At 31.3% G+C, this 26,672-nt stretch overlaps 1 protein-coding gene across 1 annotated transcript in view; it reads right to left on the bottom strand.

Moving 5' to 3' along the window:
* The window catches only part of Glurb (metabotropic glutamate receptor B), a 125,922-nt gene that overhangs the window by 57,895 nt on the left and 41,355 nt on the right, over window positions 1–26,672 (bottom strand). Inside the window, exon 2 of the mRNA XM_015330265.2 lies at window positions 14,944–18,516. Coding sequence (XP_015185751.2) covers window positions 14,944–18,475 — 3,532 coding nt within the window. The 5' untranslated portion in view covers window positions 18,476–18,516. The remainder of the gene's footprint in view (window positions 1–14,943; window positions 18,517–26,672) is intronic.

The following is a 26,672-nucleotide window of genomic DNA, read 5'->3' as shown; positions in this document are numbered from 1 at the left end:
ATATATATATATATATATATATATATATATATAATTTCTACAATATAATTTTTGTCGAAGTTGGGAGAGATAAATATAAAAACAATAAAAAAAAAAGAAATTAAAATGACGAAACAAAAAGAAAATAAATGCCGCGATCTAAGTGATAGAACTCACTCGTCGTAAATTTCGAAAGAAATAATTTGATTCGATCGTAGGATTGCACAAGCGAGACGTAAATACTCGCGATTAATTATCGAAAATGATAATAGTTGAGTCATTTTGATATAGTATCTTCGTGACATGATACCGGTTTCGGAAAGATACAACACGAGGAGCCAAAATATTTAGTGATAGTACGAGCGGCCGGTTCTCCGTTGTGACACCCACTGACTGGCTCCGAGACTGCATCAACGCTACCCTCTGCGAACGTATCAACCCTCCTCCTACTCTACTACCCTCTCTAACTCCCCTCCTTATCACCAATATAGTCTAGTCTCTCTCTCTCTCTCTCTCACTCTCCTTCTTTTTCATTCTTTTATTCTCTTTGTTTTCTACTTCTATTTAAGGTTTAATTTCGAATTTTTACTAATAAATCAGTATATATGTTTCAACATATTTGTTCTCAGAATTTTTTTTTACAATTTTATAACGTGAAATATTGAAATGAACTTTATGGAAACTAAAACTATGATATTGAGGATGGAGGATATATTTTTGTTTTGTGAAATTTAGAAACAAGAAAAATTGTTTATGCATTTGTTATACGCTGTGTTAGAAATGGATGAAAAAGAAATAAAGAGATGATATTTGAAGTGCAGTTGAAAAATAAAGTTTCAATAAAAGTTATTTCAGTTGGAATATTTGTGAAAAGTATTTTTAATGGGACCAGCCGAACTTTCAATTATATTGGATTTTTTGTTTGTATGATATTCTCTCTCTCACTCTCTTTCTCTCTTTCTGCAGTCTACATACATTGAGTAATTAAATTCATTTAATTTTCTTTTAATAAAGGCAGAGCTTGAGTAGTAATTTAGTTTAGATTTTATGCAAAAAGAAAAAATAATTCAAACGATACGCGAACATTTTGATGAAATACATTTCGTTTTCTATTTTTTTTCCCGAATAAATACACATCAACAATTTGAATTGTTATTTTGTAATTTCACAAATAAAAAAAAGAAAAAAAAACACAGGTATATACATATATACGTTTACTTTTATTTTTTATAATTAATAAAAATAAATTTCATCAAATGTTTAATCTTGTTATCTCGTTTATCATCGATGTTGCGGTTAATAATATTTTACATCAACGTTTAATATGCATTGATAGATAATATTTATTTATTTATTTATCCATATATTTTTTTCCTTCTTTGCGTTTTTCATTATTTCTCGGATCAGAGTTTAAAGAAAAAAAAAGGGGGGGGGGAAAAAGAAAAAAGCGTATAAAAGTACACACCGAATGAACGTTATATCTGCAAAAGTGTGACAAATCGATCGAGAACTTTCATAACGGAGACAGATCCTTCAGTTTAAGCCGCCGACTCTTGGTGATAGCAACCGAAGTCTCGCCTCGATGGCTCTGTCCTGAAAGGAAGTGGATAGGAAATAATGGAAGATCATAACGGATCGGCGATCGCCGGCTTTTGCGATGGAAAAATATTTTATTTTACACTCCACGAGAACTTTTTTCACTACAATATTAGAAAAATATCGATCACGAAATACTAACTAAGTAGTAAACTTATAGCTTATGGTTAAAGAAAAATTAGATTTCCTTTAGCTACTAACAATTCTTTACTTTGTCCTATAGAAATTTTCAACAAATGATTATTATTATTATTAATTATTAATTATTAATTATTAATTTTTAATAACCTGCATTAAACGATCCAACTCGATGCGATTTTACGTTATTAATTTCTTCGAGCGTTTATTAAACGCGACGAGAAAATGTATAGAAAAAAATGAAAGAAAAAAGAAAAAGAAAAAGAAAAAAAAATCTGAAACGAATATATCGTTTAATGAGGCCAACGAAATCGAGAAAGCAGCAAAATACGCGACGACGCCGAACCCCCTTTTTCATTCTCATCGCGTGAGGTAGGTGCGAGCGTGTTTTTAACGTTTACTAAAAAAAATAAAAAAATAATAAAAAAAATAAAAAAAGGGGGTAGAAAAAATAAAAAGAAACGAAACATTTTTTAGTATTTTATAGTTCCATTTTGAAGCACTCTCCTCGTGGAGGGTTGAAAGCAGCAACATGGCATCTAGACAGGACCGATTTTTCCCGACTCTTTTTCGAACTGGACAATTTTCGAGCTTGCCTTATCTTTAAAGGGGGATGAGGGGTGAGGGGAAAAAAGCAAAAAGAAATACTCTTTCGATTTGAAAAGAAACTTTTTCACATGTTATACGGCCTACTGTGTTGTTCACAAAAGCAAGTAGCCAAAAAAAGGGATTAAAAAAAAAGGAAAAGGTATAGAAAAGGATGGAACTTCTCCGTTCGTTAATAAGAACGTTCTATCCCTTTCCCTTTTCACACAACACTGTTGATATCTTGCTACTTATCTAACGCGCTTATCAAACACAAAGTGTAACAGCAGTCCTATAAGCCGCGAGATCCCATCATCTATTGCCATAGTGTTCATATAGTGTTCATATAGTGAGTGTGTTGGGAAGAAGTTAGAGTGCTTACGCTTGTGCTTGCGCTTAGTTCAGCTGTGATATCTCGCAAGTCCGACGACGCTTTGTCGCTTTCACGCGGAACGACCTCATTTTTCTTCTCTAAGGGAAAACCATTTCGTGCTTGTGCTGGTCGACGGTAAAAAGTCGATATAACTGTCGAAATATTGTAACGAATAGTAGTAGTAGTAGTAGTAGTAGTAGTAGTCTCCATAAACACCAAAGAACCGATTGAAAACTCGATACTCTCTTGATTTGTCCCTTTTTTCAAATGATACTTTAATATCATTTTACTTCTGATTATTTTTAATAATTACATTTCGGATAGATAGTAACGTTTTACCATTATCACACCTATCAGAATTATGTCAAATTCAAATATCTTGATTTTTATATTAATATTTTCTTTTTAATTGTTTTGTTATAGCAAATCCTTGATAAAAAAAAAAAAAAGTTAAAATTATAGGGATGAGAAAATTCTTCGTCAAGTTTCTTTCTGGTTTCAAGAGAGGAGGTCAATTAATCGGTTAGTTTGAACAAGCAAAAATTAGATTTTCACCGAATGGTGATATACTAAAAGATTAAAGCTCGTAATCCAATCTAATACTTTAAAAAGATCCTTCGACTAACTTTCTAATCATTTTTTCTTTCTGCTTCTTTTTTTCTTCTTTTACTCTTACTATTAATAGGTAATCTCTTTTATAGTTTCGAGAAGAAACTCGGCAATAAAATTATCTTCTTATGGTGTGTTCTTTTAACACAACGAGCGAAGTTTGTTGTAAAATCAGGAAAGAAAGATTTTATTTTTTATTACGCTTTTAAATCTCAAAAAGCACAAAAAAAAAAACACGTGTTAGAAATGCAACCTTGAAAAAAGCAAGTTTCGAGAGAATAAGGATGATTTGTTATATATAATATTATTATAATATTATTTGTAATTTAATTGCAATTGTACGCGTTTCATTTTAATGAACGAGAATTGAATCCTTTGGACAATATTAGGAGGGTCGAGCTAGAATGACGGAAAACCCTTGGTAAAACTTGGCACCTAGCCAGAAACATAATTTAATTTAATAGCGAACAAGAGGTAATTTTCAGGTTGGTGCGACATCTGTTCCTTACGAAATTATGTTTCACGATTGTGGAAGTTCGTTGGCCGAAAGTCGACTTGAAAGAGTAAAAAGCTCTTTTCCTATTGAACCTACAAAAGGAAATTACCCAATTTCGTATAACGCGGCTTTGTGTATTTCTTCTTTTGTGTGTTTCCTACCACCAACGGTTAAACCACTTTAACGATTCAAGAGCTAGACTGAAAATACTCTTCTCTCCACTATTTTGTTCAAAATTCACATTGATCGTAATTTTTTCAAAGAAAAATTATATTCGCTTAGGATTAATTTGATAAATAGTTTCGTTATAATTATGTCAGTGTATTTGAATGTTACACACGAAATAAATTAGACTGATAAGGTTAATTCAGTATTATTCTGATGCAACTTGGTAAAAGGACATACACGATTTGAATGTCTAATTGTAAGAAGTATTAAAGAATCCCTTTTAATCGTTCTTCAAAGTTTTCGACGAATTGTGAATTGCGGTATTTGTTAGAATGAAAGAGCGCTGCGTTAAATAATAGGAATTAATTCAATGAAAGTTCTCCGACGAGAATACTCATTTAAGACTAAATGAACTCAACGAAAGGGAGAGGGAGAAAGAGAAAGAGAGAGAGAGAGAGAGAGAGCATGGTACCGAAGCTTTAGCTGAGATCTTAATTCAGGTTGCGTTCGTCGTTTCATTGTTGGGTAGTACAGCTAAGGGGTTCTAAATTCGAAACTCTATCGGTAATTTGGCCAAGAGTAATCGCTCTGGAAAGTTAATAACATTGGTGGTTGATAGAATAGTTGTAAGGAGAAAGAGAAAGGTAGAGATGATCGTATAAATCTTTTATTATTTAAACCACTTTCCCCCTGATATTCATAAAAGAGGCATTAAATTAACATAGGTCATGAGGGCTTACAAAAATAATAAAAAAGAAAAAACAGAGAGAGAGAGAGAGAGAGAGAGAGAGAGAGAGAAAATTCATTTGCTTGGTTCGTTTCGATAAAAATCTAATCGGGGAAGGGGGAAAATTATTCGACGCTTTTATCTGTGCTTGAAAATTTTACAAATTTACGGTAGGGTATACCCTTAGATCATATCTGTTAAGAATATATAATTCTATGCTGTTAACGCTGGCCTAATCCTCTTGTGTTATCTAATCGAGCTACTACCCATAATGTTTTCTTGGATAATTTGAAGTGACTCCTTAGATCTAAAACACGAGGGAGAGAGAGAGAGAGAGAGAGAGAGAAAGAGAGAGAGAGAGAGAGAAAGGGAAAGATTGAAATTTTCTTAAGCAATCAGGAGAATAATAACACGCCTGGCGGTGGAGCATTTAACAGAAGTCAGGCTATCTCTCTGTAGTAGAGAGTAGTCATTCTTAGTAGGGAATTTATCGTCAAGGTGCAAACCTTCCGGCACGAATTTCCGAAGCCACCTCGCCGTCTGCCTTTCTCTTAGAGGAGTACCACCCTTTAAGTAACTGCGCAAAAACACGCCTAATCTATTTTCCATGCACACCCGTTACACTATAACAGTATTTCGAATGTGATTCCTATCGTCTCGAGGGGAAGGCTGCTTTAAAAATGGGTAGGAGTATCTTTTCTCTCTCTCTCTCTCTCTTTCTTTTTTTGCCCTTTTTTCCTTTTTTCCTTTCTTTCTTTCTTTCTTATATTTCCTGTTCTTTATACTTTTTTTTCTCTTTACCTCTCCCTTTTGTTCATACAACAGCACTCGTGGCTCCAATCCATTCCGTTTCTTCTACTTCAACGGGTTTTATATCCTTCCTTTTTCCCTTCCTTTTTCCCTTCCTTTTTCCCTTCCCTCTTCTCCCATTTTTTCTTTCTCTTCTTTTATTTCAACTTCAATCTTCAATCGCGTTTTCCCCATTTTTTTTCTTTCTTTCGCGCCTCTTCTAGCGTATTCGCAATTAAATAAGAATTGTTACCTCGTGTTTCTCTATCGACACAACTTTAGGTCAACATCGATTAATGTTACTGATCTGTTTTCAAACATTTCGGGAATTCCACTCTATCTCTCTCTCTCTCTCTCTCTCTCTCTCTCTCTCTCTCTCTATTTATCTCATGTTTCGGAAAGAGAGAGTGAGAGGGGGGAGAGAATTGCTTACAATTAATACCAAAACTAAGCGGAAAGTGGTAGAACCAGACAATATATTTCAAAATTGTATTATCGAAACTAGACTATTATATTATCCTCTATCTTCCTCCACCTCCTCCTCCTCCTCCTTCCCTCCCTCCCCTTCTCGTTCTCTCGTATAATTATAATTATTATTTCGAAACTGCTCTAGTTACGGGGAAGTCATCTCTTAAAGAGTTATAAAGGGTTACTTTTAAATCTTTCCTATCATTTTCCTTCTCTTATTTTTTCCATTCGTATCTCGTGTTACTTCGATGAAAATAGATTTTATTGAAAGATTTCTATTCGAGTAATAAGACATTCTTACAAATTAAGACTTTATTTAAAAAGAAGAAAGTAGAGATAGAGTAATGGAGAACGAAGGAAAAGTCAATTGAAAGGTTACTTACTTCCTGTTTGAAAAATACTTCGAATAGGTCTCTGCGTTCCTTTAAATCGTTTTATCTCGTCTAAGGGAAAGTGATAACTCTCTACCGATCGAACTAACAATACGAAGGGTTCAAGAATATTTGCGAGAATTTTTAAGACGTTTCTTTTTTTGTTTTTTTGTTTTGAACTTCTTATCAGTAAAACTATGGTACACAGATCAAAAATTCTTTGGACAATCTTCTTAAAATTTCAATGGAACTTTTAGTATAGATTTTTAATCTGATGGTTAATATTTGTACAAAATTTGATCTGTTAAGATTGAAGATCTTAAATAATAGTATAATAGGAAATTCGCGTGTGTTGGGAACGTTCGAATCTGCATTCATACTTAGATCTTACAATAAGTTTGCTTGACAAAGAGAATAACTGCTATTCCTGACCATTTGCTTGGTTTGTAATACTAAAATGGGTCTAATGTCGTCACGGCCGTCCAACTAGGAACTTTCCCTTGTCCTCTTATCGCTAATACACACACACACACACACACACACACACACACATACACACACACACACACACACACACACATAAACGTAAATACAATGGTCATATACTATTTATAAACCCTTACGATAAAGAGAATAAAGAGAATAAAGAGCAATCACATAATTCAAGGCTTACATTTTCGAATAAAATTGTACATTTTATCTTTTCTTCTTTTCTTCTTTTCTATTTTTTTCTATTTTTTTGTTGTTCTTTTTTATATTCAAATGTCTACGACACAAGATGCAAACAGCATCGTCGTTTAAAATAACTGTGAATGCTTTGAAATATACTTGGTAACTAAACGTAGTAAGAGCTTACGAGGTACTCGAGTTTATAAATAAAAAAAAAAACTATTACGTATTCCTTAATAATTTACAGAAGGTTTGCTTCAAGAGTCGTTAAGACGTTTCTTATTTAACTAAACAAAAAACGGCACGTTTTATTCACACCCTTTTTATAAAATGCCACTTTCGTGTGTATATTTCTTTTGCTACTTCGTCGATTTTTAAAAGACGAATCTCGTTAAACATTTTTCTCTCTCTCTCTCTCTTTCTCTATATATATATTTTTTGTTCTCTGTCCTGTATTAACAAAATAAAAAAAAAAAAAACAAAGAAAATAAGCAAACAAGCGACATTGCTTAAACGTTGTTTAAATTCTGTTGAATTATGATTTTACGCTATGCGGATAAAAGAATAACAAATTGCTTCAAAACCGTTTCATTTCTTTTTTTTTTTCTTTTTTTTTTTATACTTATTTTTTTATTCACTTTTTTTTTTATTATTTTTTTCTTCGGTTTTTTTTTCAGGTTTATATTTTTCAGTTTATATATTTTTTTTTAAAGGAAAAAAAAAAAAAATACGAATTTTTAGTATACCTCTCTCGTCGGTCCTTTTGTTTTATTTATTTTCAGAAAATACATCACGCGAAGATTATTGAACGTTAGTAGAAAATCGAAAGGTGCAATCGATAATAAATCACCAGGCTGAATTTCACGCTTGCAAACGCCGAATGGTTTGGATTGTTTGATGTATCGATAAAATATACTGTGTACCTATACATACAGACCAATATACACAGGGTGTTTTACATAACGTACTTCACAATTATTTAGTCACTTTTGATTCTATTAAAACAATATTTAATAATTCAAAAATCATCGGTTTCTACAGATCTTTAATAAATTGTGTGGTGTGAAAATCAAAGTTGATGAAATTTTATTCTTTGATAAGAAGAATTTAGGTCATGGGTATATTTTTAAACGACACCATATAACTTCTTCCTCATTCTATTCGCAAAACGACGTTGAGATAAATTTATTGGGGGAAGGGGGGGGGTTAAAACAAAGATACACTTGTTCAATAGTTAATCATTTCTTTGAGACAATTTTCCTAGATACAATAACTTCATTTCTTATGTTAGGAAACGTAAGCACGAGAACGATCATGAATGCGAAACATCCTGTATATTTGTGCTACAAAGTATAAAAGAGAAAGATAAATTTATAGAATATTATTACCATTATTATTATTATTATTATTATAATTATTATAATTATTATATTGAATATCAAAAGAGATTTATTTATCAAGTTCGACGTTATTGGATTTCGATGGTTCTTTTATTAATATTCGTTTGATTTCATTTTTTCTCTCAATAATTCTTTCTTCCTTTACTCTCATTTTTTATTCTTAAATAAATAAATGATTAATTAATAAACGAGACAAGTATATTATTGTGTTGGTAGACAAAAAATATATATATATATATATATCCTATATAAAATATATCCTACCTAGATAACCTCTTAATAAAAATCTTTAAATTGGTAATAAAAAATAATTAAAAATAAAAAAAACAAAATCGCCATAAAAATTGTGCTATGTGCTAATTTGGAAAAAATCACGTGAAATAAAATAAATTTCATTAAGTTGAGTAGTTTCGGAATTAGTAGTGGATAAACATATTGTGACACTGAATTTTTCTATATAGAATTTTATTCATTTATTCATTATTTTTGTTTCATCGGTTTCACGATTTTCAAATCGCCCTAATTCTAATGAAGTTTTCATTTCAAAAACATGTGTGCAGAACACATAAGTTAGAAATGAAACCTTCAAAAAAGCAAGTTTCGTTTTGTTTCGCTTTCAAATCAGCCCTATTCTAAAGAAGTTTTCACATAAAAAAAAAAAAAAAACGATTGAATATATATTCAATCGAGTAAATTTCTGTTTGTTAGTTGAAAATGATAGTGGTAACTCGTTATCGTTTCACTTCTCTTTAGAATTATTTCTGAAACAAACGTGCTGCGGTTCTATTCTCTCAAGTTATATATATATTCTCAATTTCTGCTTCTTTATCATACGTTTGATTATAGTATCTTATATGCAAATGTGGTGCAAATGTAATGAGCGTAAAATAAATGGACAGACAATAATCAAACGAAGTGTAAGTTTCTCTTTCTATTACGTGTGTATTATATTTAAACGAAGGAACATATTCAAAAGAATGTGAAACATACAAAACAATTTTCTTATTTATTATTATGATTAATTAAACAAATGTACTTTGGAATTAATTGAAAACTTGTTAACGTCTTATTTCAGGATAATTTTTCAATGTTATTTTACGCATTATCTGAATATCTTATCTTTAAAGAGAAATTAAAATCAATTGTGTTATTACTTTTATGCAAATTTGTTTAGAAAAATATATAATCAAATAGCAAATAAATGTATTATGACCTGACCTATATAATTTCTTAGAAATTCCAAGTGTAACCTACATACATTTTTAAAATTCATTGGTCATCAATAGCCTTAGTAGTTTTTATTTGATACTACTATAAATAGTATACTACCAGTAGTACTACAAACATACATAAGTATATCACGAATAATGAATGGAAATCTTTCAAAAGCGATATTTTCGAAAAGGAAAATCATAGAAACTTGAAACCAGTATCATTTTAAAGGGAAAAATGTACGTTTCTTATCAACCTACTTGGATTATATCGTTAAGATAAGATTCATTTTGTCAATATTTCCTAGAAATATGTCTGATCAATTTATCGTATAAATTTCATACATCTTCAAGCAAATATTTCCATAGAAAAAGATATAATGAATTATTATTGTTTAATTAATATACATTTCGTAGTTTTATACTTGTTCTGTTTTATTTATTCATTTGAAATCTCATCGATTTTTTACCAAAACACTTTTAAATGAATATTTTTTAATTAAATTCAAGCACTTCACAATATATTTCACATTGTATAATAATTATAAATAATTTCTTCTTTTTTTTTTATTATTTTTAAACTTTTATAAATTTTAATTAAATTTTTTTGCATGTTCCGAATATTCATTTGAAAAAAAAAAAAGAAAAAAAAACAAAGGTAAATTCTTCTTCTGACGATAATATTAACTTTTCCAATATCTCGACTAGGTTTTCCGTGATCAACTAGTCTGTACAAGTAGTTCTCGTTCGTGACCGGACTTGTCGAATCCTTTTGAAAGTACTCGCTCTAGAGAAGTATTCAAGAACGATTAGGGGAAATGGATATATTGTCAGGAAGTTTGGCCGCATGCAAACGACAGTTCTAGCTGAGTTCTTCGAATGGTTTGGTCTCGCTGCTTCGATTTTACCATTACGAGCGTGTGGTCGCTAAAGTGTCACGCACTCTGATGTATTATATACAACAACAAAATTATAAAAATTAAAAAATACAAAAATACAACTTTCAAATACATTTGTAAAGAAATTTATTTTAATGAGAATTCATTTGTTTCTTCGTTGGACAAAACTACATTTAATAATAATGTTATAGAATTAAAAATATGAATTATTTGAATTTTTCAAGTGAAATTTCTTTCCAGAGACAGCGAGTGACAGAGAGAGAGAGAGAGAGAGAGAGTACTGAAAATATTCAAGCGAGATGAAAAAGTAAAAGGTTTTGAGGGAAAAACGTAATTTCAGTGCTGAGGGGAAAGGAGAAACGGAGTAATATCGATTTGGCAAAACTTATGGGAAACGACAAGAAAGATACAAACTACAATATTTAAAAAACGACACGAAAAGTGCAACGATGTTATTCGTAAAAATAATTTAACAAATGTTTTACTAGTACGATGATAAAAAGAACAAGAGAATCAAATTGATGGAATACAAAACTCAACTGGACTTTTATGATACAACTCTATATATCTGAAATCATTTTCATAGAATATCATGAATGTATAATAAATCTTTCTAACAAATAATTATTTTACAAATTATTTGACCTTTCGTCATTTTTTCGAAACATCTTAACTAGCAAGAGAGAGAGAGAGAGAGAATAGATTAAAAACATTAATATACTCCACTTATTATAGAATCTAAGAAATATGATGTATTAATGATGTTTTAATATGCACATACTTAAACGTATAATAGATTATGCTTATCAAATATTTGACATACATTTAATAATTATTTTTTATTAATTTTAGTCGAATATATATATAATTAATATATTATCTAAATTTGTCCAGTAACCTATATATATATATATAATATATATTTAATATATATTTAACTATGTATATGTATTTTAATTAAATTCTATAAAAAAATTCAAAATTATAATATATTTGAGAATTTTAAGAATTTTGTTATTTATCGAGTACACTTTTGAAGTATTTAATCGTTCATTTCGAAATAAATTTCTGACGCAGTAACCTATCTCTGTGTTGAGATCCGTTAATCGATATTGCTTACGATGTAAGCAATACAATTTGTACGGTTCAACGTAAGCATGGTCGATCTAATATCGATGTATTAGAATATTATAAATGTTCGTTTAAATTCATTAAATAATTAGTGCAATATATAATCAATATACTTAACATTTCTCTTTAAATATTTAATCGTGTTAATAGTAATGAGATCGAGCATTAAAAAAACGAGCAAAACGATTCGATGTCGTTTCAAGAAACCATGTAAATTTTTAATTAGTTTATCAATCGTGAATTTTTCGATATTATCAATAAATAAGCAAAAAGATACATCAAATTCGCGAACGTTAGCTGTCAAGTGATGGCTAAAAGTCCAGTTTTTTTTATTAGGGCAGCCATTTAATGAAAAGAATCTTTGGACGGTTATGAAAAAAAAAAAAATTCATTTTCATATTTTTAGAATTTTCAATAAAACGTTACTTCGAGGCTGTAATATAACTTTACACCAAATATTTCATCTTTCTCATTCATCTTGTTTAAATTATTATTCACCAAATGACTTGTAATATCTCGAACTCGTTTATATGAATTTTTGTTAAAATGTTGTTTTATGCGTTTACGTATGTTAATTATGTTTTTTAAATTAATATTTTCAGTACAATATATTAATTTCTTTTTTCTCTCTTTCTACGCTTTGTTTGTTCTCATCGATGCGTGTACCCAGGTGTTAAACGTATGGGGAAGGAAAAATTTGCATTGGTTAAAACCCATTAAGTTTTCCTTTGGCGGCTGTCATTACGCTTGTTGCACGATATACTTTGCACCCACACATGTGGCATATTAGTTTATGTGATAATGAACAAATCAATCTCTCTCTCTCTCTCTCTCTCTCTCTCTCTCTCTCTCTGCTACGGTCCTTCGTATTCGCGTTTGCTAAAGATTAGGATCTTTTAAATGCTAATCAACATTTTATTATTTTTATTTAATTAATAAACTCATTGTATTTTTGTCATTTAATTGAAAGTCGAGTCCTCTTGCAGTTTTTTAATTAAATTAAATTAAAAGTCCAGTTTTTACGGTTTATTTTTTTTCCTTTTTTATCGAATTAAATTTAAATTCGTGTCCTCGCATTTTTTCTTATTGAATTAATATAAAAGACGAGTCCTTTTATTTTATATATATATAAATTAGAATTTTGTCTTATTGTTAAATATTTTTAATTAAATTATAGTCACGTTTATTTAAATTGTACGGACGCTCGTGACTTGTAGCAGCTTGCACAAAAGGATGCATTTGGATATACTAAGAGTGTAATTTTTTAAATAAAAATAATCATTACAAAAAAATGTGTATACAGCGATGAGCAAAACTATAAACATACTTTGTCAAATTTTTAAGAATATGTATATTGATTTAAGAAAACAAATAAAAAAGTTTTACTTCAGTCGCGTGTGAATTCTACGAGCTTTTCTTTTTTTAACTGCAATTGTAGGTAAGAATAATGATCCAAGACAAAATGAATACAAATCGTTTCCACGTTTGGCACGATTTCTATTTTTTAGTAATAAAATTAAACCCTTAATTTCCTTGTGTATTGCTCTTTAACTGGGTTTGTTTCACATTCCATTGAGTGCAGCCGATAACTTCATTTCAAAATAGTCCAGGCTGATTGTGCCTCCAGGACTTTTTCTTATTTTGATTATTACCCGTTATTTGCACCAATTTAATGCATGCAGCGTAACGAGCAAACGCTTTGATGATTGGTTATCCAGCTTCTGCTTCATGACTTTTTCCAGAGCCTCGGATATCTGCAGTGGTCAAAGTCAAATCTATCGTACTACTTTTACTTGGTGTAATTTTCAATGGAACGACGAATAATAAATTTCAAGTTTTTATCCTTTCATTCTTTCATACATTCTTGTTTTTTAATGATATCATCAATTGTTCGTACATTCCATTAATTATTCAATAATTACAGCTTTTTTATCTGGCCTTTACTTTACGACTTTTTATATCAATTCTTTTTATATCACTTTGTATATATATATATATATTAATTTATTGAGTTTTCAATGAAAATGTTAGGAAAGTAAATTATTTGATATATATCCCGCTTTCAAAATTGATATCAATAGTTAGTAAATCAATTTTACGATCCCATAAACTGTTGATAACTAATCGACGCGAATTATTAACTAACTGTTGCTAACTTGTTATCTTAGGGCAATCTGTGAAAACTTATCGATTTATCCTTGAGAATGATTTAATATCTTACCGACATCTGGTAACTTATCAACGCGTAGTAGAAATTGTTCTTATCGACATAGAAATTCAATAATTTTCTATTTTTTTTTTTTTCAAATTTCTTTTTTTACAAATTTTTCGAGATGTTTTAAGAACACAAATCATTAAATTCAATTGACAGATTTTTGAAGATTTTGATCTTTCAATGTAAAATAGACAAATAGGACATCAAAATTTCGTCATTTAGTTACAAAAATATCAGTTTTCAACAAAATCAGGATATTCCAGTCGTTTATTTTCGTGAAATACTTTTGATAAAAGCACGAACATAAAACTCGACATTGTAATATATCCTCGTCGTTCCAACCTTCTCTATGCACGAATCGTGGGATTTCTGTGGTAGAAAAAGAATGAAGGAGAAAGATAAATTGGATGGAAAGTGCAGAGGAGAGAGTGAGAGTGTGTATATGCGAGAGAGAAAGAGAGAGAGAGAGAGAGAGAGAGAGAGAGAGAGAGAGAGAGCGAGAGAGAGAGAGAGAAGGGGTGAGAAAGTTTATGCGCATTCACGAAAAATATTCCCCTAGCATGCATAATCAGAATAGAATACACTTCCATTAAGTTTGTATCATCTATTCGCGAACACTTTCTGGAATGACTTTTGTATAATAACATTTTTCTTAAATCTTAGTGAATAACTTTAGACACTACCATGTTCGTCAAAATAAAGTTCGATCTTTTAAGACGTGAAGCATAACGTGATTCACGGTTTCAACGATGCTCGACAGTGTTTCCCTCGTAACTGTCGGAAGTTCATCGTTTTGGCGTTTAACGTTGATAGCTTTCGAAGATCAACCGAGCCATGTGGCGAGAATGTAAGTCGAGCGAGAATATTTAAACGAAGTATGTTGGAGAAAATGTGGTATAAGGTAGAACACACGAGTAAACGTACTGGTAAACTCCAACTAACTTATATTCAAGTAACTTTAGTGCTTGCAGTTTTATGAATGTGCCCCTATTAAGTTGGACTATTAATTTTTCTGCATATTAAAAAAGAAAAACAATTTCCATTCGACAGAACTCTATAGTCAGATAAATTAGGTTTATCAAAAAAGGCTTAGAAACGTAATACAACAGATCAACTCACCCTTGATAAAATCTACCGCCATTTCTAAGCCATAGGTGTCCTTATCGCAGTCATCGAGTATATGTGCTCCTATTTTGACCCCGGGGACGATCTCTCGTTGATTGAGCGTGTCCAGAGTGTAAAGCATGGCTTCTAATGCTTGGACACCACCCTGAGGCATAATAGGACCACACTTCACTGAGTCCTCTCTTTCGTGAACCATCATTAAACCTCCTAAAACGAGGTCACCCTCAACCACTGCGCTATGTTTCACTGGCCACGGAGGTTTATTCGTTGAGTTATGATCATCGTTAATCGATTGTTTGTTCACCGAAACATTACCTATCGTTGTCTTTTCCAAAGAAACCGTACTCAACCATACTGAACTTGCACTCGTCGTATTTTCGAATTTTTTATCCATTGTATTCTCATCAATCGATATTGTTGTAAAAGTATCGATCGACTGAGAGGTTACAACGTCAGAAAAGGGATAAGTAAACCCTTCGATCTCGACACTGGAAAATGATCGATCGGTCAAACTATTCGGAATTCTGCTCGTCCTTTTGGATTTCTCCGTCATGGAAATATCCGTCGTTCCTCCCATGGAATTTCCTCGAGGCGAATAAGTTTCCAAGTTTTCTTCTTCGGTTATTGTGACCGAATCAAGGAGTTGGTTTCTTATAGATGTATTGAAGTTTGTTGACAAATTTATCGTCGGGTCAGTATTACTTTCGATCTTCTCAGTTGATTTAAAACGCTTCTTTTTTGACAATAATAATCTACTCGATTTGGTAGATTTTTTGTTAGAGGATACTTCTTGTTCGGTCTCTTTTAAAGTAGGTGGAAAACTCGATGTGAATTTATTTTCGATTATTGGAAGCTTCATTCTATTAACTTCCCCTTTATAGTCGCTTACCTCAGAATTTGTTCTTTTAATAGTTTCTTTTCTTTCATCCGTGATAATATTTGGGAACGTTAATGGCGTCAATTTAGGAAGATCGTTCAACGAAATGGTCGTATTTTCTACCATTTGTTCTTCGTCCTTTAACCAGAATTTTCTTTGAGAATCTTTACTTTTTATCTTCTTCTCGTGGTAACGCCTTTTTCCTTCCCCCTTCTCCTCCTCCTCCTCCTCCTTCTCCTCCTCCTCCTCCTCTTTCACCACTTCCTTCATCTCGTGTCCGTTCCAATCGCTACTTGGATCATCCCTTAGTTCTCCGCCTTTCGTATCCTTTGGAAAATAAGAAGTAGAATAGTCGACCGGCCTTGGACTGACGAAATCTCCAGAAGGATCGCGTACGTTCCTTTGAGAGTCCTTGAAAGACCGAACTTGTGAGTCGATTTCGTGGATGGACATCCTACTCGAATTTAACCGATCCGAATCTGATGTCGTATCGTCGTATTTCCGATTTTCCTTCGAATTCCAGGAGGATACCGTGTTATCCTTGGAAACATTCACGATTCTCGTAGATGTAACTTCTTTTTCTTGATCCTTTCTATTCCCCCCATTCTTAATACTCGGAGGAACAATCTTTACGGTTTCCTCCTCTTTTTTCAAATAATTTATCGGAGGCGAAAGTAGAATCGTTTCTTCTCCATTTTCTTCCAGATCTGAACTTACATTTCTCATTTCTTTTCCCGTAACATTTGTCACTTCCTCGTGCGAAAACGTATGACCACCACCACCACCATCACCACCACCACCTTGACCTTCCTCTTTCAAATAGTTTTGCAATGATCCTTCCGTAAGATCAAAGTGTCCTGTCAATTCGAAAAATTCTTTACCAGAACGAATTTCTTTTTCTTGAATTTTCCTACCACCGTAGGATTTGATTTTTTTTGATTCATCTTGTTTTTCTTTGGAAAAGTTCCTTGGAACGACTACGTTCACCTCTTTCTCAGAATTTAAATCCAAATATGCCGTTTCATTTTCTTCTTTTTCCTTCTTATCTTCACTCAAATTTCTTCTTTCTATTCTTTCTCTCATTGTTCCAACTTCTTTGTTCTCAGTTTTCTTTTTCAAACGAATTTCTATTGCATCTCTTCTTACTTCTCCTTCTTCTTCTTCTTCTTCTTCTTCTTCTTCTTCTTCTTCTTCTTCTTCTTCTTCTTCTTCTTCTTCTACTTTTACTTTCTTTAACTCGGAATTATCTTCGTACCAAAGACCAACCGTATCTTTGGAGACTTCTTCACGATCTGAAGACATCACCGACGAAGCTTCTTCTTCTTCTTCTACCTTAGATTCTCGCGTTTTCAACTTAATCGTCTCTTTTGTCGTCGGATAAGAAGGAACAGTTGCATCATTTGAAAACTTATCGACATTTCGACGATCTCGAATGAAACTTTTCACGTTATTCTCCTTTAAATACTTTCTTTTCTTCATATTCTTTTGCATATCGCTTACTTCTTCTTCATTTCCATGAAAAGAATTTGTTTTCTTTTCTCCTATTTTATTTGCATAGTCCTCTTTCGGTCTTACGATTATACGTAATTTATTTTCCTTGCTAATCCTCAAATCTGATTTTGTTTGGTCGTTCGTCTTGATAGAACATTTGCATTCTCTTTGTTCTTTCGTTTTAAAACTGTCAAACGATTTCATGAAACTTTGACTATCCTTAAATCCAGATGATTCTTTTATATAATGTAAATGTTGAATTTGATCATTTTCGTATAATTTATCCTTGTTCCAAGTTTCATAAGATTTGTTCAAAATATTTTGTATATCCTTCTGATCGTTTCCACTGTTAATAATGCTCGAATTATATTTTCTTTTATCCATCGGATAAAAATAAAAATGTCTATCTTTTTTCTTTTCAGACAAGAACTCGTCGAGTTCGTTTAAAGAAAATAATGCCTTACGAGAAGAAGGCAGTACGTTGGATTTCTCGCGGATGGATTCTCGTTTTATCCAGGTACCGCGAAGAATCCGAGAGGATCTTGGCCCTTTCAACCCAAACCTCTCGGACTCCGTGCCCTTCGATCCAGGTTCCTTTTTCCGATTCCTTGAAGTCCGTTGTACGGTCATCGAGTTATTAGAATTCCGATCTTCCTCGGATCGAGAGAATTCCACGTTATTTCTCTTCTCTCTTTCTGTGATTTTCCTTCTATTTCTCTTTTTTCTACCTCTTGATTTAAGGTACTTTATTTCCTTCACTCCATCAAATGCATTCATTGGAATAATACTCGCTAATCCGGATTTGTTTTCCATTATATACTTTTGATCCTTCTTCCATACTTTTCTTTCTTCTTTTTTCCTTTTTCTCAACCAAAAATATCTTTCCTTAGGTTCTACTTCAATCGTCCAATAACGATTTATATTCTCATCGGATAAATCGATCTTATCATTTTCATAACTAGGTGTTACGATATAACTGACATCACCTTTATCAATAGAGTAACCTTTGTTATCATCGTCGTAATTAAAAGTCCTTCTTTCTTGTGCTAAAGTAAATCTTAATATCGATAAAATCGTTAAGATCGTACGAATCGTTCGGATCTTCAAGTTGATCCTCCGATTGGCCGAAATGGCCGAAAATCCTTGATTTCGAGGCATCACCGATCCTCACCGATGCAAACTCGAGCATTGCTTGATTTCTGAAAATGTTCAAATCACCTTTATTAGAATTTTATTCAAGTATTCTTCTCCCTTTCAAATCACTAATATTAAATATTATAATGTTCAGGATCATTTTTCAAAATTATTATTCATTTGTCTCGAAACTTTGTACAAGAAGTAACCAAAGTATCTTTATCAAATATTCGATTGAATTATTTAAAAAGAAAAGAACTACTTTGATTTTACAAATATATTCAATTAAAATACTATTATATACCATTGTAATTTTGTATTTCTATTTTGACATAAGTAGAAACTTATCTAAAAGTTAGATTATCTATCTGCATATACGCGTATAGTTTCAACTATACATTAAATATCATTTCAAACTTCGAAGGTAACTTTATTGTAAAGATAATGTCGTTAAGATAAGTATTTGAAATAAGATAAACTTTGATGTGTGTTAGATCTTTCAGATCTATGATTTTCTCCAAGACAATATCAAATAAAAAGATCGTTTTCTAAAGCAATCCTCCTCCTCCTCCCCCATTCCTGTTCGTTTCTTCTTTATCCTGAGAAAAGAATGATAAGAAGAAAAATATAGGAGAAACAAGAGAAAGAGAGAAAGAGAGAAAGAAAGAGGAAGAAGAGATTTATAGAGCATCGAGTTACGTGCTTCGAAACAATGTAACTTGTTTCTCGGAGTAACTTGTGAAATATAACCAAGCGAAATTCATGTTATTTATCGAAACTTTGTGGGTTAGAATTTCGTCATAGGAAACGTCGCTATAAACTGTCGAAGGGATTCCAAGTAAAGTGGACTCTCTTCGTTCAGTAATCAAAACGGACGTTCATAAAGTTTTAACTGGCTGAACGAGCGAACGAATGAACGAACGAAGGAACGAGAACGGTAACTCGAATGATACATTTCAACCTATATACCACCTAATTGAACATGGCCAACTAGATAGATTGCTTAGACACAACCATTTATTGCATTCAAACCTGTACATGTATGTAGGAATACTATTTGTATTATAGGAATCAACGAAACGTATAAATATCCATTTAATTTTACCAACGAATAAATTTCTTTTTTTCTTCTTTTTCTTTTTGTATTTATTATTTCAGTGTCGTTACTGTTAAATAAGTTGTATTATTGGTAATAGCTTTTTTGCAAATAAAATTTAGATGTCGGGAAAAAGGTTTTCTTTTTATACATTTTTAAGAAACCATAATGGACAGACAAATCACAAGCTTTATTTAAAGTTGCTTATTTATTTTTTATTAATATTGCTTATTTAAAGTTGCTGACGTCAGTCAATATGTTTCATCTCGATATAAAAGGGTCATCAAAATTAAATAGTAACATATCAAAAGAGGTTGATATTCAATTCGAATTATTGAATCAAATCTCAAATATTTATTTTCCTCTTTTAGCTATCAGATGTGGTCAAATATTTGTCTCATTTATTTATTATTAAAAAGAAAATAACAAAGAGTTGTAATTAAAATATAAAATACTATCTTTTCTTAAGACAGCTGATAAACATGTTGATTTAAGATGATCTTATCTAATATATCATCGCATTAATTACGTCTTGATATTTATAGTAATACGTTGGTTCGTCATCAATTAAACCGCGAACGTTTAGATACGACACTTTAATCTTATCCGTAAATTCCAGCTTCTCGCGTTGAGAAACGTCGGCGACGTGAGAGAAACGCGAGTTGGCTGATCGATAATTTCGTACGAGCTGCTTATTCCGGCAACACACTCACACACACACACATAATTTGAGGTCGAGTCACACATAATTTTAATTACTTCGATGGGTAATGGCTTTGCATATATGTATGGTATATGATCATCAACCACGAAACTTGACAAGCATTATCGATTGCAAGTAATTATGTCATGTAAAATGAATTTCACTCAGATCGTGAGAATCACTTCAATTGAATATAATTAAAATTTCAAACTTCATGTTTGTTTGTATGTGTGCAAATTATAATTAGTAACGACGATTGATTCTTATGTGGTTTCTCTTTTGTATTATATAAGCGACTTATGAACTTTTAACTGACATATTTAAGTCGAGACAAAAATTGTTATAGTTAAAAAAATTATAACTAATATTTGAAACTGTTAATTTATTATAACAACGGAAAATGATTATCATAGATGGATTTGAAATTTCATTTGAATACGTTATAAGGATAAACTCGTTTGCTACGCTAACGTATCTTGAATTTCATTTTCCTGTGAAAACTTTGCAAGGTAACTTATCTCTTCTCGCGTATATAGAAAAAAAAAATCCTTAAATTCAACATGATTTGCGCGAGAACACGATGGATGGATGGATGGATGGATGGATGAAGAAGAGAGAAGAGAGAGAATCCGCGGGTTTTAGTCGAAAACCCGGTAGAGAAAAGTCTCAAACTCTTCTTAAGTTTTTCGCACATGTTAGGCATTGGATGAGTGATGAATGGCGAATTATACGAGGAAGAACTTTCTTTTTAACGCTTGTGTGCTTTATTTAAGACTGTATATATTACTTCTTTGTATAACTCCTTGATATCATCTTTTGTAATAACGAGTTTTATTAGTCGACGAGGAACCTAATTAATATCAGACAAAAATTTATTTACTTCGTCGTTAACTTTTTAGTCTATAAAGTTTTGCAGTACTTTCAAATATTACAGCAGATGCACAAATTTACTCTTTCACGGATAACTCTGTTTTAAATTTTTTAAAAGATACATAAATTTGTTAAAAAAATTTTTTTTTTTTTTTAAGAATAAAATATAAAATATATTTTGACGAAGCGTCGTCTTCGTATCTTCGACGTGACTTTTTCGTTTCCCAGATATGCGATTTGCAAATTATGCCAACGTATATTATTACATTGCGCATGGATAATGGTGAATAGTAAAGGAAAGTAATGTAATAAAATTTAACGACTATACTAGTTACTTTTGTTCATTCCCATAGAGACCAAGAGAACCCTTGAGTCCTTTCAATTCTATCTCCATACCTTTTTCTTTTCTTTGTATTCCTAATTAGCTCATTGAATCATTTCAAACAATACGTACAGAATATCATTGAACAAAATTTTTTTTCTTACAATTAGTATAATATCTATATATATATATATAGAATTTAAAGAATAATTAAATTTAATTAAAAAGTAAGAAAATAATCGGTCTGTTTAATCAAACCAAGTTTAGGATCTATGAGTGATCATCCAACAAGCAAAGAATCCGTTTCTTTCTTCAAACTTTTTTTCGCCACTTGATCAAATAAAAAAAGAAAAAAGAAATAGAATTCTTGTCAGGATCATCGAAAAAGGAGCCTTCGAGAAGTTTGCAAACATACCGTTTGTGAGATATAGCAACGAGATTTCTACTATAAGGAACGAAGTAAGATTACATTTGCCATTAGTTGGGTAGGGCTTTAAGTTTGATCGACGATTGGAACGTGTTTCGAAAGATAATTTATTTCTTAAATGGATGTAAATAATAAGAGAAAGACATAAATTGTTTTTATATATATATATATATATATATTTATCTTTTTTGTGAAAAGAATTTATAGCACGTTATTTTATCTGGAACGAACGATATCGAACGTTTTCGCAGATTTAATTTTTTGTTATTCGTGACCAGCACATAAATTTGCCCAAAACGGTGTTTCGTGTAATTTTATTATGTTATTTTTATATTTTAATAACTTGTTGCCAAATTTAATAAATACTGGACAATGGACAGGAATATAAAAGGCAAAAAAAAAAAGGAGGGAATAACTCTGTCTCCATGAGAGAGAAATTTATAATTTTAAATGGAAAAAATGTATCTGTTGGATATAAATATCATATACATAAAATATCAAAATTCAATAAAAAAATTCTACCTATTATTTTAGGGCTCGGATCTTATTATTACCATTTTATTATTATTATTATTATTATTATTACTTGAAATTAATGAACATTACTTTTCAAGTAATAATTTTTCCACGTCTTTTTTTTTTTTTTTTTTTTACAAAAATCTTCTCTTTTGATATTTTTAAGTACCCATTTAAAATAAAGAATAAAACAATATCGTATCGTTTGCTAGGTTTATCTTTTATGTTAGCAAATGAATTCTATTATTTGCATGTCACAGATAATACAAACGAAAATAAATGTGCTAGATAAAAAAATAGAAAATGAAAAAACACTCGTATCATTTTAGGATTTGCGTTTTTGTCAGACGATGACTTGTAATCTATTGTTAACCTTGAAACATACACGTTAATCAATTCACATTATCTTATGCATCGGTCAATATTCGGTCAGTCGATATCAGAGACAACCAGTAAGGATAGTTCATTTCTAGGTGATCTGTGATACTGACAGAGTAATTAAAGTGTTAAATTAGGGTTTCCTAATTCTCAACGAGTTTTAAACGATTCCAATCAAGAACGTGCATTCAATATTTCAAAAAGAGTTACGTTAGATCTATCGTCGATATCGAATTTTGTCCTTTTCTTTTTTTTTATCTACATTTTTCTCGGTGAAATTTGAACAAATAAAACGATTCGTTACGGACGTGAGACGGATAGCGAGAAGAACTACACATTCCGAATACTCACCCCATCACCTTTTTCTAACTCTACGCGAAACTTCGTATTTTCGGGCTATTGTTTTACGATCGACTTATATTGTTTCTTGATATATTAAATCCAATTATTTCGTATTTTAATTAAGTTCAAGCTTATGTTACAAAAATTCTACCCTTAATATATTGCAATAATAACTATTTACAGTGATTCACAAAAGTATTTCAAACAAGATAACTTTGAAGACTTTAATATCGGATCTTCAATAAAAATTCGTGCAAATTCTAGTAAACGAATGAAAAACGGCATTAATTATTTATATCGAAATGAGAAAGTATTTAGATATAATAGGTATTCGAAGGTGTTTTTATAACAAAAGAGGATTATACCACTGAGAAAAATCTTTATGAGGGATACGTCGGAAGAATAACTTGTTTTTACGCGTGGGGGCAAAGTTTCTGTCACGTAGCAAAAGAAATAACAAAAACCAGAGGATTTTCGTTATTACGAGATTTACGAAAAGAGTAGGGATATTTTTTTTTCTTTTCCTGTTTCTCTTTCTCTCTCTCTCTCTCTCTCTCTCTCTCTCTCTCTCTCTCTTTCTCAAAGTGTGTTTTTGTCGAGCATATACTGACAATAGTTAGGAGAAAATCGAAAGGTCACCGGTGTCGCTTTTAATTACGCAGTTTATTTTATCTCGGATTACGGTTTATAACGAAAGAGATCATCTGAACGAGCTTTTTCATTATTCACATACACACACGACGCACATCTTCTTTTTCTACTTTTTTTTTTTTTCGTGGATTTTCATAGTCGTTGACGTCCAAGTTAGACTTAATTACGAACTATCGTAATGCACAGAAATACTCATTTAGGTGTTTTTTAGGAAATGTATGCTTTTAAATTTTTTTAATACGTTTTTCTTCCATTTGTTAATTTAATTCGTTGCAATTCGAAATATTACTTTTTCTCTCTCTCTCTCTCTCTCTGTTTGATAAGACAACTTCGTTTCTAGTTTGGCATAGTTACGAGATCAAATGATAAAATTAATAATTACCTAGACGAGTTTTAAATTTACATTTTTGCGATATTCAAATATGGTTTATATTTAAAAAAGGAATCGTAAAGCATTCATTTTTTTTTTGTAATAAAAAATAATTCTCCGTATCTAGACCTTATTTTTTTGTTGTTTAAAAAAATATACTGCGAAGTTCGTTATGTTACGTGCATAGAATAAGTTAAACGATGATCATCTTGTAGAATTTCAAATAGTTGTGCATACGTGTATTTCGAAAAAAAATATTCTTTTCCTTTCGTTTTTTATCTTTCTCGGACATACTTATTGCAAATATTATCCCAGCACATACATACGCACTAATTTCACATCCCACGTATTTTTAATTTATGCACTGGATACTCGAGCGTTTTCTTTTTAACATTTCATTTTCCACAAGAACGAACGCGAGTCTGCTCTTTTCCATCGTTTTAAGCATGAAATATAAATTTCTTATGTCTTTGCTATATATTTTAAATCGAATAAACCAATATACATACGTTATTTATGCAATCCCACAGAGAGATTGAATTTTCAAGAAGTTTACTAAAAAAAAAAAATATTGTTTTTAATGAATTATCCATGAATTGTCAAGATCTTAAAGTCTTGACAATTTTGTTAAATAAAATACACATAGAATAGAAATATTTTGTCAAATACTTGTACGTCTTGAATTTTTAATATATGAGAACAAGTCAAGACGTTGGTTTAAGGGATAGAAGAAGGTAAAAAGACTATTAGAATTATCTCAAGCATTCAAGATAGCCCCAAGGGTAGAAGTAATCCTTTTGTGTCTTGAATAGCATCCTTAGTTCCATTCAATGTTTGGAATACTAATCATTCAGAAACTAAACTATTCTTTGGCTCTATGTCTATATATATATATATATATATATATTTTCTTAATAAAGATTCTAAGCGTTTCTATGGTAAAGTTTCTAATTAAAACTAAAGATTTTAGAGAAATATTTCACGAAAAATGGCTCATTTTCGAACTACTTTTTATCGTACATTAACAAAATCATTTGTAATGAAGATTATTAGTCGTTAAAGGTTGATAGTAATTATTGATTTGACATTAAATCTCGTGGAAAATCGTTAGGATATCAATGCAATAATAATCTCCGTTTCTCACGTGTATAATCTGAATTATTATCTCTAATCGCTAATATGAAATGAAATTACAAAGGAAACCATAGGAAGCAGACTACTAAATACGAGCATCGACACTTGTTCACAGCTGCTTTTGACAACAGTTTGAGATTATTTACGGCTCGAACGAAATCGTATTACACGCATCTGTGCGCATATAGTAGAATTGGCAGTAAACGATCAAGAACGGCCATTTCAAGTTCACGAATGACCAGAAATTAATTGTCTTTTTTATCACATTTTGCATATCACAGTTATTTCATTATTTGTCTTTACAATTACCTACAATCGTTTTGTGTTTTTCTGCTAAAAAAAAATCTATTCATACCGTTTGATGAGTCATTTCGACAGAGTTCAAATTTCATTGAGATCTTTCATTTTGACTTTTCCATTTCGGTCTTTTTTAATGCAAGAGTTAGTAGATCAATCCGTCGTTTGCAATTACGTACTATGATTTGCTCCGGAAAAAATTCCTCTTTCGAATAAAAGTATGGTAGTTTGTGATAAAGTCGAAAGTTTTCAGACAAATTACCGTCGAGGTTTATCATCTCGTCTTTCCACTTTTTTATGTTCAACATCGAACGTGATAAGATGAAAAAAAAAAAAGAAAAAAAAACTGGTGTTGCTCGATATTCTTGAGAAGGAATCGTATTTCATTCAAAGTGACACGATCATAGTGATATGCGTCATTTGAGAGAATAATAAAGGAGTCTTTCAGTTACAAGTAAAAGTAAGAAAGATAAAAATGATGTTCGGAAAAGCATCGTGGATCAGGTTCTGCTGACCTCGAATGAAACGTCAAACGGTTGGATGATTCTACTTTTTTTTCTTTAAAAAAGTTTAATGGACGGTGAAACGATGAAACGAGTACGATTACTCATGCGGAAATATTTATTATAGACACAACACAAGTCATAGAAGTATTCGTGCTTAAATTTTCAAATTCCAACGTATTAAGCAAAATTAATGAACGATATGTAAAAACATGATTGATCTGCGTACAAAGTAATATCATTAGTATGATAAAATCAGTTTCTAGGATTACAAATCTTATAAGCATGTACGTACACACTTATTGCTTTTGTTCTAATAGGTCGTATTATCGAGAATGATACAACGAGTACAGAGAGAAGGAACAAAAACACGGGATGAAAATCTTTGAACAAGAGGGACTCCTCTTCCCCAGAATAGGATCTTGAAATCATTAATCTTCTATGTCGGTGAGTCCTCTTTCCGGAGCAACGTGCACTTGCATGGGAAATGTATACGAAGGACACGCCTAGTGATATGCATTGCGATTCAGAGCTTACGATCTATGTGCTCTGCATATGGTTACGGTGTTCTGTTTCCGTCTATCTTCTCTCTTTCTCTATTCCTTCTTCCTT

This window comes from Polistes dominula, unplaced genomic scaffold (genome assembly GCF_049000335.1).
Source record: "Polistes dominula isolate Pdom_NZ unplaced genomic scaffold, Pdom_raw_medaka contig_18, whole genome shotgun sequence".
NCBI classification, from domain to species: domain Eukaryota; kingdom Metazoa; phylum Arthropoda; class Insecta; order Hymenoptera; family Vespidae; genus Polistes; species Polistes dominula.
This window is presented reverse-complemented; position numbering and strand designations above follow the sequence as displayed.